Source organism: Vanellus vanellus, assembly GCF_965231255.1.
Source record: "Vanellus vanellus genome assembly, chromosome: 24".
Classification (NCBI taxonomy): Eukaryota; Metazoa; Chordata; class Aves; order Charadriiformes; family Charadriidae; genus Vanellus; species Vanellus vanellus.
In genome coordinates, this window is record NC_138929.1 from 1,606,687 (window position 1) to 1,619,402 (window position 12,716).

At 68.8% G+C, this 12,716-nt stretch overlaps 1 protein-coding gene across 1 annotated transcript; it reads left to right on the forward strand.

Moving 5' to 3' along the window:
- Window positions 1-9,402: 9,402 nt before the first annotated feature.
- On the forward strand, window positions 9,403-10,476 carry NEUROD2 (neuronal differentiation 2; the record flags this gene model as incomplete). Its single annotated transcript, XM_082494935.1, has 1 exon — window positions 9,403-10,476. The coding sequence occupies one exon, from the start codon at window positions 9,403-9,405 to the stop codon at window positions 10,474-10,476; it is 1,074 nt and encodes a 357-aa protein (XP_082351061.1).
- Between the last annotated feature and the right edge of the window lie 2,240 nt (window positions 10,477-12,716).

Below are 12,716 nucleotides of genomic sequence, written 5' to 3' on the forward strand. Positions count from 1 at the left end.
GGGGTCTGTGCATGCCGAGCCCGGTGCCGGGGGCTGCCAGTACCGGGAGGGTCTGAACGGTTAAACTCGGGGGGGGCACATTGGGGGGTGCACGCCCAGAGGTGCCGAGGAGGGAGGGGGTGCAGTGGGAAGACCAGGGGAGGCAGCCTGGGGCTCTCCCCTTGCTGGGGGACGTCAGTGCCGGCTGTGCCTCAGTTTACCCACCTGTAGCACGTGCCCTCCTCAGCCCGAGCCCCCAACCGCCCCCTTCCCTGGGCAGATGTGACCCCAGGGGACACAGAAGCCCATCCTGGTGCCCCCACGGTGTGCTGCCGGGGGGGCTGCAGGGGGGACGCTGCCAGCCCCGCTCCCCCCACCCCATCTCCATCGATGAGACCCTCCCGGGGAGGGGGCCCGGCCGGTGCCCAGCCGCCAGCACAGACCAGTTTGCTGCCTCCATTCCCAGAAGAAAGAATAAAGTTAAAACATCTGTTAATTTATAAACCAATTTAACCATGACTGGTTAATAAATAGCTACCAGCTGCCAACCCCCACCCTCCGCCCGGGCGAGGGGCGCGCGGGGAGCCGGGGACGCGCAGACAGCCGCGCTCGCCCGCTCTTCCGCACCCCCCCAGTGTCATCGTCACTTGCCCCGGTGAGGGTGTCACCAGGGTCCCGGGGGATGTGGCTGCCCAGGGGGACGGGGTTTGCTGGGGACACCCCAGTGCCCGCGGGGAGGGTGGCACGGCCACGGCGCCCAGCACGGGTGGGGGTCCCGGCAAAGGGACTGTCAGGTGCAAATCCATATGGGGGGGACATATGGGCGAGCGTGGCCGGGCTGGAGAGGGTGCCTGAGCGGGGGCTCTGCTCGTGCTGGGGGGGACGGGGATGCGGGGACACGGATCCCTGCGGGTGGGGGCTGCCCTGCTTCAGGGTGGGATGTTCTGGTGGGTGCTGGTGCCGTGGGAACTGGGACTGGGACTGGGGGGGGGTGTGCCTCTGTGTGAGTGCATGCGTGTGCCGGGGATGTGCCTGGGTGTGCACAGGCGTGTGTGTGTGTGTGTGTGCATGTGTGTGTGTGTGTGCCAGGGCTGTGCATGTGTTTGCACACAGGAGTGTTCGCACGTGTGTGTGCATGCGCATGTGTGTATGTCAGGAATATGTGTGCGTGCGCATCCGCGTGTGTGCAAGCACGTGAGTGCGCACAGGAGTGTGCGCACGTTTATGTGTGTGTCAGGGATGTGCATATGCGTGTGTGCGTGTGCATGCATGTGTGTGCGTGTGTCCATGCACAGCAGCGTGCGGGGTGCCCGTGCGTGCCCCCACCCCAGCGGGGCCGGGCACCGAGCGGGGAGTGCCCGTCTCTCCTCGGGGAGCTGCTGTCCCCACAGGGCCATGGGCCGGTGACACATCCCCTGGCGTGTGCCGTGCCCGGCACGGAGCATCCTCGCGGCACACGGATCCCGGACGGATGCGGATGGAGAAGGGCCCGGTGCTGGCGCTGTGGCGAAACCAGGGACGGCTGCGGCGAGGGGTTCCGGGCGGTGGGGTCCCCACTCCTGCCCCCCAAGCCCCCCTCCCAGCCCCCCCGTCCCCTCTCCCCCTCTGCGGGGCCGGAGGGTGCCGCAGGGTCGCGGTGCCCGGGCACGAGCCCCTTCCCGGCCGCGCGCGCCCCGACACGTGTCGCAATAGTAATGTAATTTGTACGTTAACAATGGGCAGCTTGAGGTTTATATTTAATTACAACGTTTGCACCAACCTGAACTCACCCTTATTCATCAATAATGCATGGGTTTGTGTTTATCGCTGCTTAATTAATCTGTGCTTACGACAATTAAAGGCTTGCAAAATCCCCAAAGGTGGCGGTGGGGAGCGGCTGCGCGGTGCCGGCGTGGTCACGGTGCCAGCGTGGTGGCGGTGCCGGCGTGGTGGCGGTGCCGGCGTGGCAGCGGTGGCTGGCAGGAGCCGGAGCAGCTGCAGAGTGGGGTGACCCCCCCCCCGGGTACCCGCATCCTTGGGGACATCCCCATGCCGGGAGGGGACCAGACACCCCCCGGGCGAGGGGAGCGCCCCCGGGTGCGGGGTGCTGCGGTGGGGACCCCCTCCCTGCCTCAGTTTCCCCAGGAGGACACAGCCAGGGCTACCGCAGCCGCCGGGCACAGAGCCACCGCGTCACTCCCCGAGACCCCCTAAACCGCCCACATCCCTCCTCCCCCATCGCCTTTTTTTTCATTTTTCCCTTTTCCCTCCCTATTCTCCGTCCCCTCGCCCCCTCCCACCCGCCGGGGCCGGGGGTGCCGGTGCCCCCCGAGCCGGGCAGCGTGGCCAGGCCGTGCCACGCCAGCTCTGCGCCTTTAAGCGCGGTGCGGCGCGGCTGTCCCGGATCAGCCGGAGCGCCTATTAAAATTTTATGCGAAGTGTAAATGGGCCAGGTCTCCAGCTTCCCGCTCCCTCCGAATGATTTATTACTCGCAAATACCACAGAACTAATTAGTATAGTAATTAATTAATACGAATTTGCATATTTGCATGTGCAATTAGTGCAGTGGAGTGATTACTCTGAAAATGAGAAGTTGGGCTTGTCAGATGGTAGTGTGAACTGGAGTGGAAAAGCCTCGTGCAAATGAACCTGGGCACGCGGCGGCACGCGGCGCCACCGGCCCCACGCCGCGCCACGCCGGGAGGGCGCGAGGGCCCACGCGTGGGGGGGGGGTGTGGGGGGGTGGGGGGGGCTCAGCCCCGGGGAACCCCCCCTTCCCCAGCCCTGGCCTGGCCCTGGGCCCCCGCCATGGGGACCGCTCCATCCCTCGGCCATCTCCATGGCGACTGGCAGTGCCAGGCGCGTCGCCATGGCAACGGGCCGGGCCACGCAGCCTCGCCATGGCGACTGTCGTCATCGGCGCCGTGTCGCCATGGAGACACACGCACCCCCCCCACCACCCCAAATCCCCCAAATCCACTCCCTGCCGCCTCCCCCCCCCCATGACTGGGGGTGTTGGGATGGGGGTGCTGCTCCCCGGGATGGGGGTCCCCAAAGCCACCCGGGATGGGGGTCCCCGATGTCCCCAGGGATGGGAGGTCCCACAGCACCCTGGGGTGGGGGCGAGGGCCCCCGAGTACCTGATGCCGGGGGTCCCCCTCCGTGCCCTGGGGCCGGCAGGGACAGCCGAGCCCCGCCATGGCAGCACCGGGCTGGCTCAGCCCCCAGGGGCCCCGAGGACCCCCCCAGGGTGGGGGGACCCACACCCCTGAATCTGACCCTTCGTCTTTGTCCCTGGTGCCACCCCGCTCCCCCCTTGCTTGTGACCCCCATGCCCACCCACCCCGCTGAGGCCTGACGCCACTCGGTGCATTTTGGGGAGGGCCACCTGTCCCCCCTCGGTTTGGGGACGTCAGCGCAGAGGGGCGCAGGGGAGGGGGTGGTGGAGGGGGACGTGGCTGCAAGCAGCCCCCGCCGCCCCCGCACGCCACGTGCCCCCGCCATCGCGCCCCGCCGGCTCCCTGAAACGGGCCCAAGCGGACACCATCTGCCGCGGGGGGGCCGGGGGCCGGTGCCAGCAGCGCTCGTTCAGCCGCGCCGTGCCCGTGCCGGTGGCACTGCCGGGCTGTGCGCTGCCCCCTGTGCCCCCCCCGATCCAGCCAGGGCAGCCATGGAGGGATGCGGTGGCCACAGGGGGTCACCTGTCCACTCTTGGGGCCTTGTGACTTCACAGTCCGGTGGCTGTGATGTCATAGCCTGTTGTGACCTCACCAGGGCGGCCTTATTACCTCACCAGCAGCCAGCTCCGCTGGTGGCACAATGGCAGCCCCCTCTGGCCCTGGGTCTCGGGCCGGGGTCGCCCATGTCCCAGCCCCCACACTGTCCCCAAAGAGCATCTGACCCCAGCAGGGGTGAACCCGGTGACCTCCGGGTGACAAAGGAGCACTGGGGGGGGACAAGTCCCCTGGGGCATGCAGCCACGGCTCGGGCAGTTTCCCACTGGACAATTCCCAGGGCGTCGTTTGCCTAATTAACACCATGTGTCTTAAAAACCGCATGGCAAGCCCCTGGCCCACCAGCAGTGACAGGCAGGGGGGGACGGGCGGGGGGTCCGGCTGCCCCAGGGGCAGGATCCGGCCCGAGCGGGTGAGGCAGCCGCCCCCGCGGTGACGGGGGCTTCCTTGGCACCAGCCTCAGGACTGCTACAGCATCTCCCTGTCCTCCTCTGGCGAAAGGAGAGAGGGTTCGCTAACAGCCCCCCCGATCCCGGCTGAGTCAGGACCGCCCCTCTCCTCCTTCTGCGCCTCAGTTTCCCTCCACCGTCTGCTTCTCTCTCCCAGTCTGCCCCAACCCACCCGCGACCCCACGGTCCCCGTTGCAGGGACCTCCAGGGACACGGGGACAGGCAGGGCACCCACAACCCCAATCCCCGTCCCCCGGAGACCCCCACCCGCAGACGAGGCCCTGCTCACCCGGTGACTGGAGGATGCCCAGGGACGGGTCCCACGAGGGAGAGATGCTCCGGGGACCCGGCCCGGGGCCACTTCATCCCCTCGCCAGCGCCAGCGGGGACAGGGACGGGGACGGGCTGGGCTCCCGCTCCTGCCGCTCTCCTCCCCTCGGCTGACATTCCCCGGCGGTGGCTCCGCCGCGCGTTACCGCATCCATCTCTCCCCAGCCTTCACCTCCCAGAAATATTGCAGCGCGGAGCCGGCTCCATCTGGCACCGGCCCCCGCCTCCCCCCGCCGCCGCTCGCGGGGAGACGCCGCAGCCGGCTCCTCCACTCGGGCCCCGCATGGCTCCATCCTGCCAAGGGGGGGACGGGGACCCTGCTGGTGAGGGGACCCAGCTCGGGTGCCCCCCAGCCCACGCCGGGGAGGGACGGTGTGGCCTCGCCGAGGCAGCCGGCTGCGGTGCCGCACGCCGGCCCCACGCTGAGGATGCGGCAGCCGGCTGAGCCCCGGCAAACTCGCCGCACACAGGCCCCCGGGAGCCGGCCCGGGCCCAGCTGGCTCCCAGCCGCTCCCAGTACCACCCAGCGCCCAGTTCCCACCCCCGGCTCTGCCGGTGCCGACCCGCTTCCGTGCCCCCACAGCATCCCTCTGGATGCCACGTGTCCCCCAGCACCCACCTCCGGGAGGGAGCTGCCACCGCCCCAGGCAGGGTCCCCATCCCCATCCATCGCCTTCCTGCCGGAGGGAGGGGAAGGGACACGGAGGGTGAATTTTGGAGGAAGAAAGAGCTTCGTGCACCAGCCGAACACCCACTGTGCCGGCCGGGCAGCAACACCCCAGGGGACCTGGCTGGGGTGGCCGGGGACCGGAGGTGGCTGTGCCAAGGGAAGCCGGTCCCTGCACTCGAGGAGCAGCCACGGAATGGGGACCACAGCCCCGGGAACACTGGGCCCATCTCCCCCAGCCCCGACCTCCTGGGGCAGGAGAACACACCCCCCTCCCCAGAGCACCAGCACCCAGGGCACCAGCACCCAGCCCTGCCCCAGCTTCCCCCCCGCTCCCCCCCAGCTGTCCCTGGTTCTGGGTTCACCCTGATGTCACCTCCCCCTGCCCAGGGGCCGGATCCTGCTCATACAGCCCCCGTGCCGTGATGCTGAGAGCCCCACTCGCTGCCCCACGTGAACCCCCCCCCTGAAGGCACCCAAAGACCCCCCCAGGGATGGGCACGGGGCTGCCCCTGCCCCGCTCTGCCCTGTGCCATCACCAGCTGTGGTGGAGGGGACAGCACCGGGATCCCTCCTCCTCCTGCCCGTACCGCGGGCCGTGTCCTGGCACAGGCCGGCCGAGGGCCCCCGGCACCGCCCCGGCCCCGCCACAATGCAGCCGTTCGGGTTTTCATCTCCCCACTCCCCTTTCATCTCCTCTCCCCGTTTCATGTCTCCACTTTCTTCTCCCTCCAAGCGCTGTGCATGCTGATGAGCCTCACACCGGCGCCCACCCTTGCCGCTCGCCGGCTGCTAATTAGGCTGTAGCGGATGCACCGGGCCAGGGGCTTGTGGCTTGTCCCTGTCCCCATCCCTGTCCCCGCAGAGGCCAGCCCGGCCGCTCACGCCGTGACATCTCCTCGGCCTCGGGCAGCTCCGGTGTCCCCACAGGTCCCCCATGGGTGGTGAGCCCGGTGATGGGAACCGGTGCACCGCCGGCTCCACTGCCCCGACGCCGGGGTGCCACCCGCCGAGGGCTGGGGGTCCCCTGGCCTGGGAACGGGGGGCAGCAGAGCAGGGACTTACCCAGAGCTGGCAGGAACGGGCAGCGCCGGTGTGCCGCGGGCACCGGGCGAGGGTGGGCTGCCGTGGCACGGTGATGCCCGCCCAGCACCCGCCTGCAAAACGAAGATGGCAACACCAGAGGGAGGTGACCCGTGCTGCGGGGAAGGGCTGCGGTGTGCCAAGAGGCTGCCCAGGAATAGGTGCCCCCCCCCGGCTCCGGCACCGGCACAGGCACGGCTGGGGTGGGCCCTGCCTCCCCGCGGGCCGGCTCCAGCCCAGGTGCCATCTGCTCGGCCGCAGCCGTGAGTGACAGTCGGAGGGTTCGGCAGCGGGAGCGTGCGGGGGGGATGCTCACCGCCGGTGGAGGCCCCTCTGTCACGTGCCAGCCCCGGCACCTGCACCGGGGGAGCGGGCGACACCGACGCCGCTGGCACAGACCGGCGGCCGGGCACGGCCAGCCCTTTGTCTGCGTGTGGGCACAGCCCCGGCCACCACTGCCACCGTATCCCTGCTGTGCCCATGCCATGGCCGTGCCGCTCTTGCCTGCGGTGCGTGGCCAGCACGTGCCGGTGCGTGGCACCCGGCACCCGCTGCCCTTTCCCCTGCCCGCACCCCTTGAGCCGGGCAAGTCCCAGCCCCCCCCCGGCTTGCGGGAACAGAGGGGATCCAGGACACAGGGACATCCCACGGCTCAGACCCAACGGCCGCAGCCAGGAGTGGGGCGCCGGGATCTGGCTCCCGGGAACACCACGCACCCATTCCGGGCTCCCCGGCACCGCTGCTGCCCGCCGCCAGTCTGCCGGCACAAGGGAAATGGCAGCAGCGATTTCTGGCTGCGCGTGCACCGTGACGGGGACAGATTTGGAGGCCAGGGGGTGACGGGGCGCTGCTGGTCCGGGGTGTGGGGCCGCGGCAGGCAAGGAGGCGCCCGGCAGACAAAGGCCTTGGCCGGCTGTGCCACGGCACGGCCGGGCCTCCGCCACCGCCACCGTGGGACCCGCATCCGCGGGGGGCTTGGGCCCCGCGTGCATGGGGGAGGGCGTGCGTGTGCATGTGTGTGCAAGTGTGCGTGTGCGTGCTTGGTGTGCATGTAGGAGTGTGCCGGAGACTGGCTGCGTCTGTGCGTGCCGGGCTGTGCCGCGGGGCTGCAGGGAGAGGCTGGCGTGGCTCTGCGGCCGAGGGGGTGCCGGTGGGGGCCGTGGGGCGGTGGGCAGCCGGAGGGGCCATGTGCCACCCACATGGGGACCCACAGCCCCACAACCACCAGCCCTGCCCATGCCCACACCTGCAACCCCCTGCCCGCGCCGGTGTGGCCAAACCGGGCACCGCCACCACCGCCGCCTCCCCCGGGCTCTGCCCGGCCGCAGCCCCCAGCCCGCGCCAGGCCCTCGGCACCGCAGCCATCCCCGCTCGGCTGGTGGCGGAGGGTGGGGACGGACCCGGGCGAGCCGCCGCGGTATTTTGCGGCAAGCCGCAGATGCCAGCTCCCAGCGAGGGTCCCCGCGGCGTCTCCCCCCTCGCCCCAGTGCCCGCCGGCCACCCCTGACACGCTCGGCCTGGCCGGGATGGCCGGTCTCTCCCACCGCCCTGCCGCTGGCTCCATTGTTCAGCCCGGCCCCGCCATCGCCTGCATCTCGCCCGGGTCCCATTTTGCGGCGTGTAGGCAGAGCTGTAGATTTGGAAGAGGTTTTTTTTTTTTTGGTGGGTTTTTTTTTTTTTTTTGAGTACAGAGTGACAGATGGCGAGTCCTCCTTCCCCAGAGAGACAAATCTCCCTGAATGCAAGCGCATGTCAATCATTAGCTCTCATGTGATAGCTCTCGCGCATGACGTGCCAACCATATGGCACTGGCAGCAGAGCTGGTACCCCCTTTGCTGGGTAGAGATGCCACTCTCGCCTCCTTTTGGATAGAGGACTGCAGGAGGCTGGAGCACCTCAAGGAGCCGCGTCCGGGTCCCAGAAGATGCTGGGAACAATGAAATAAGAATTCCTCCGGTCCGCTCGAAGGTGAGTTATGTAAGAAGTGGAGGGCTGGGAGGGCAGCGGAGGAAACTTGAATGGAGAAAAGGCAACTTCCATGTTGATTTTGTTTCTCCGCCACGTCTCGCCCCTTTTTCCCCCGTCTTTCGTTCTCCCCCGGCCCTCGGTTCTCTCGCTCCCCGCCAGCCCCGCCGATGGGGTTTTTCCCCCCCCGCCCCGGAGGGCCCCCCCCCCCCCGGGGGGGGGTGGTGTGTTTGGGCTTCGTTTCCCCCCCCCCCCGGTCCCCCCCCATCTCCCCCCCCCCGCGGCTGGGCGCGCCCGGGGCGGCGCGGTCCCGGCGGGACGGAGCGGGCAGCGGCGGCCGAACGGCATCAACGAAATCGGCGCGGATCCGCCGCTCCGCCGCCCCCGGGGGCCTCGACCCGGCGGAGCCGCCTCCCCGCTCCCCCGCGGCGCCCTCGGCCCCCGCCCCGGGCGGCGCCCCCCGCCCCGGCCCCGCCGCCCCGCCCGGCCCCGGGGGCGACCCCGGCAGCGCCCCCGCCCGCGACCCCCGCTCTCCCCCGGGGGGGGCCCCGGCCGCGGCCGCCCCCGCCGCCCCCCGCCGCCCCCCGCCGCGCTGCCGTTTGATGCCGCCGCATTTTACGGGCCGCGCTCGGGTGGCCGGGAGGGAGCCCCGGGGCGGGGGGGACACGGGAGGGGCCGACCGGGCCGGAGGGGGGGACGGGCGGCGGCCGCGCCTCGGCGCTCCGGCCCCAGGACGGCGGTGGCGGAGCCGCGACCGGGGCCGCTCCGCGCCCGCGGCGGGGAAAAGTTGGAGGCGTCAAATAGGGGCCGGCGGCACCGGGCCCGGCCCGCGGGGCACCGGCGGGGGGGGGGGGGTGTCACCGGCCGGGCCGGGGGCGCGGGGCGCCGAGGGGGGTCCGCAGAAGAGGGGGAGCGGGGCGCGGGCGGCGGCGGCGGCGGGGAACCGGAGGGGGGGGACACGTCGGGGCGGGGGGGGGGTGTCGTCGCCGCGCCCCGAGGGAGCCCCGGTGCCCCCGGTGTCGGGCGGCGGGGGCGGGCGACGGCGGCGGGCGGCCCCGCTCCCAATTCGTTTTCGCCGCTCCCCGGTGCCGCGGAGCCGCTCCCGGGGAGGGCGGGGGAGGCGGCGGCGGGGAGGGGGGGGGGGTTGGGGGGAGGAGGGGGGAGGCGGCGGGGCCGCCGGTAACGCCTGGCTCTTTGCCCCCCGCTGCAGCCACCATGTTGACGCGACTTTTCAGCGAGCCCAGCCTGGTCCCCGAAGTGCCGAAATTCGCCGGTTGGGCCGAGGAGTGCGAGGAGGATGCCCGCAGCGAGAAGGAGGAGCGGGCGGGGAAGGGCTGCGCCCTCCCGGAGGAACCGCCCGAGGGCTCGCTGGGGGAGAGCAAGGAGGAAGGGGAGCTAGGCGGGGACGAGGAGGAGGAGGAGGAGGAGGAGGAAGGCTTGGAGGAGGCGGAGGGCGAGAGGCCCAAGAAGCGCGGCCCCAAGAAGCGCAAGATGACCAAGGCGCGGCTGGAGCGCTCCAAGCTGCGGCGGCAGAAGGCGAACGCGCGGGAGCGCAACCGCATGCACGACCTGAACGCGGCCCTGGACAACCTGCGCAAGGTGGTTCCCTGCTACTCCAAAACCCAAAAGCTCTCCAAAATCGAGACCCTCCGCTTGGCCAAGAACTACATCTGGGCTCTCTCCGAGATCCTGCGCTCGGGCAAACGGCCCGACCTGGTTTCCTACGTGCAGACTCTGTGCAAGGGGCTGTCGCAGCCCACCACCAACCTGGTGGCCGGCTGCCTGCAGCTCAACTCCCGCAACTTCCTCACGGAGCAGGGGCAGGAGGGGGGCCGTTTCCACGGCCCCAACGCCTCCTTCGCCGTGCACCCCTACCCCTACCCCTGCTCGCGGCTGGCCGCGGCGCAGTGCCCGCCCGCCGCCGGGCCCGGTTCCCACGGGCTGAGGACACACAGCTACTGCGCCTCCGCCTACGAGAGCCTCTACGGCAACGCGTCCCCCGACTACAACAGCTCGGAGTACGACGGGGGGCTCAGCCCCCCCCTCTGCATCAACGGCAACTTCTCCCTCAAGCAGGACTCTTCTTCCCCCGACCACGAGAAAAGCTACCACTACTCTATGCACTACTCGGCGCTGCCCGGTTCCCGCCCCGCCGGCCACAACCTGGTCTTCGGTTCGGCGGGGATGCGCGGGGGGGTCCACTCCGAGAACATCTTCCCCTACGACATGCACCTCCCGCACGAGCGGGGCCCCATGTACGAGGAGCTCAACGCCTTCTTCCACAACTGACGGCCCCCCCCTACCCCTCCCCGCCCGGCCGCCCCCGTCCCCCCCGTCGGGGGACAGACACACACACACACACGCACCCGCGGCGGCCCCGCGGAACGGCCCCCGGGGCTCCGCCGTGGGCTTTGGTGCAATATGGGGACCCGGCCCCGGCGGCGGGTCCCCGCGCCCCGTGGGGACAAAGTGCTTTTTTGGGAGGATTTCCCCTTTTCCTTAAATTATTACTAGTATTTATTATTTGGTTAGTTCATTTTTTTATTATGACTATTGTTGATTCTATTATTATTATTATTATTATTATTATTATTATTATTATTATTATTACTACTACTATTACTATTACTATTACTATTATTATTATTTTCCCAGGGGGGACGCCCCCAGCGCGGCCCCGGCCCCCCCTGTTCCCCCCCGGCAGCGCCCGGCAGAGCCGCTCCCGGAACCCGGTCCGGTGGGTCGAGCCGCGTCGTTTCCTTTTTAATTCGTTTTAATTTAATTTTATATATTGATTTTTAAATTATTATTATTGGGGGGAGGGGGAATTTTATCTTCCCTTCCCTCCTCTCCCATTTTGGGCCGTTTCTCTCCTCCGCCGCCGTGACCCCCCCCAACACCCCCACCCCCCACATCCCCCCCCGGCATTGGACACCCGCTGCCCCGGCCCGTGGGAGCGAGAGGAGCCCGCGCAGCGGCGCGGAGCGAAACTTTCCGAAGCAATAAAGAGGCGAAGGGAGGAACCCACATTTCTATCTATGCAAGCAGGCCCGGCCCGGCGGACGCTCCGAGATGCACTTTGCTTTGGGGGGGCCCCGGCCCCGCTCCCGGCCCCGGGAGCTCCTCTCGCAGCGCGTGTGTCAGGACGTTTTTTACCTGTTTTAAAAACTTGAAACGGAAAAGGAAAAAAAAAAAAAAAGAAAAGAAAAGAAAAAAAAAGAAAAAAAGAGAAAAAAAATAATAAAAAAATTAATACTCCCCAACCCCGCGGAGCCGCCCCGGTTTTCCCGAGCTGGCGGAGCCGGGGCCGGGCGCGGCGGGGCAGCCCGCAGCTATGCAAGCGGGGCTCCGGGGGGGCTGGCGGGGCTGCGCCCCCCCTCCCGCGGCGCCCGGGCCCGGCCCGTGAGGCTTCGCCCCGGTTTGCCGCATTCCTTCGGTCGGGAGACGCCGAAAAGCCGAGATAACGCGCTTTTTTCTTTTTTCTTTTTTTTTTTTTTCTCCTCTTTTTTCTTTCGGAACCTGCCCGCACCACCTTCGAGAAACCAGCATTTTTAGAGACCAGGGAGGAGGAGGAGGATTTCTGAGAAATGTTTTCAAAACGATAAAACATACAAACAAAAAAAAAAAAGTTTTGCAAAAAAAAAAATCCGGGAAAAACAAAAAAAAAAAAAGAAAAAGAAAAAAAAAACACAAACCGTTGTAGCAAAGGGGACCCGCCTGTCCGACACCAGAAGTGCTTTCGTGTTTCTGTTCCGTTTCATTTCGATTAATAAATATTTATGGCCAACGATATGCAAGAGCCCCCCCGCGCCGGGAGCCGCTCCCCGCTCCCCCGCTCCCCGGTCCCCGCCGCCGCGGACGCTGCTTTGGCGGCGGCGGAGCGCGGGGGCGCGGGGCCGGGGGGCCCGGCGATACTGCATGCACCGGCATCCCCCCCTCTCCCGGGCCCCCCCCTCCCCGGCCCCGCTGGACGCTCGCAGCCCGGTCCCCGCCGGGGCGGCCCCGCCAGGACTCCTCGGCCGTGACGAGCCGCCGCCGGTGCGATTCGCGGCGAACCTGTAATTACCGAGCGTCCTTCGACGGCGATTAATAAATATTCAATGTTGACTCCGCCGCCTTCGCCGCTTTCCTTCCGCCCCGGGGCACCGGGGGCACCGGTCCGACCCCCCGCCCCGCTGCCGGGGCGGCCCCCGGTACCTCTCGGTGGTGCCGGTGCCTCCGCCGCTCCCGCCGCCCGAGTGCGCGGCCCGCGGTGGGGCGGCGCTGATATAACTCGGCTCTGCCCCACGGGTGTCCCCCCCGGGACCGGGGAGGCGGTGTCCCCCCCCCTCGCCAATAAAGGCACCGGGATCCGGAGCGGCGGCCCGGCTCGGTCCCGGCCTCGCCGTTAAGGGCGAGCCGCGGCGGTGACACGGCTCCGGTCCCCCGGGAGACTGGCGGCCGGAGCTGGCATCGGCCCGCGGTGCCGGTGGCCTCGGCGAGGGTGCCCGGTGGCGATGGCCATAGCCGGGTTCGTCCGCAGCGGCCCC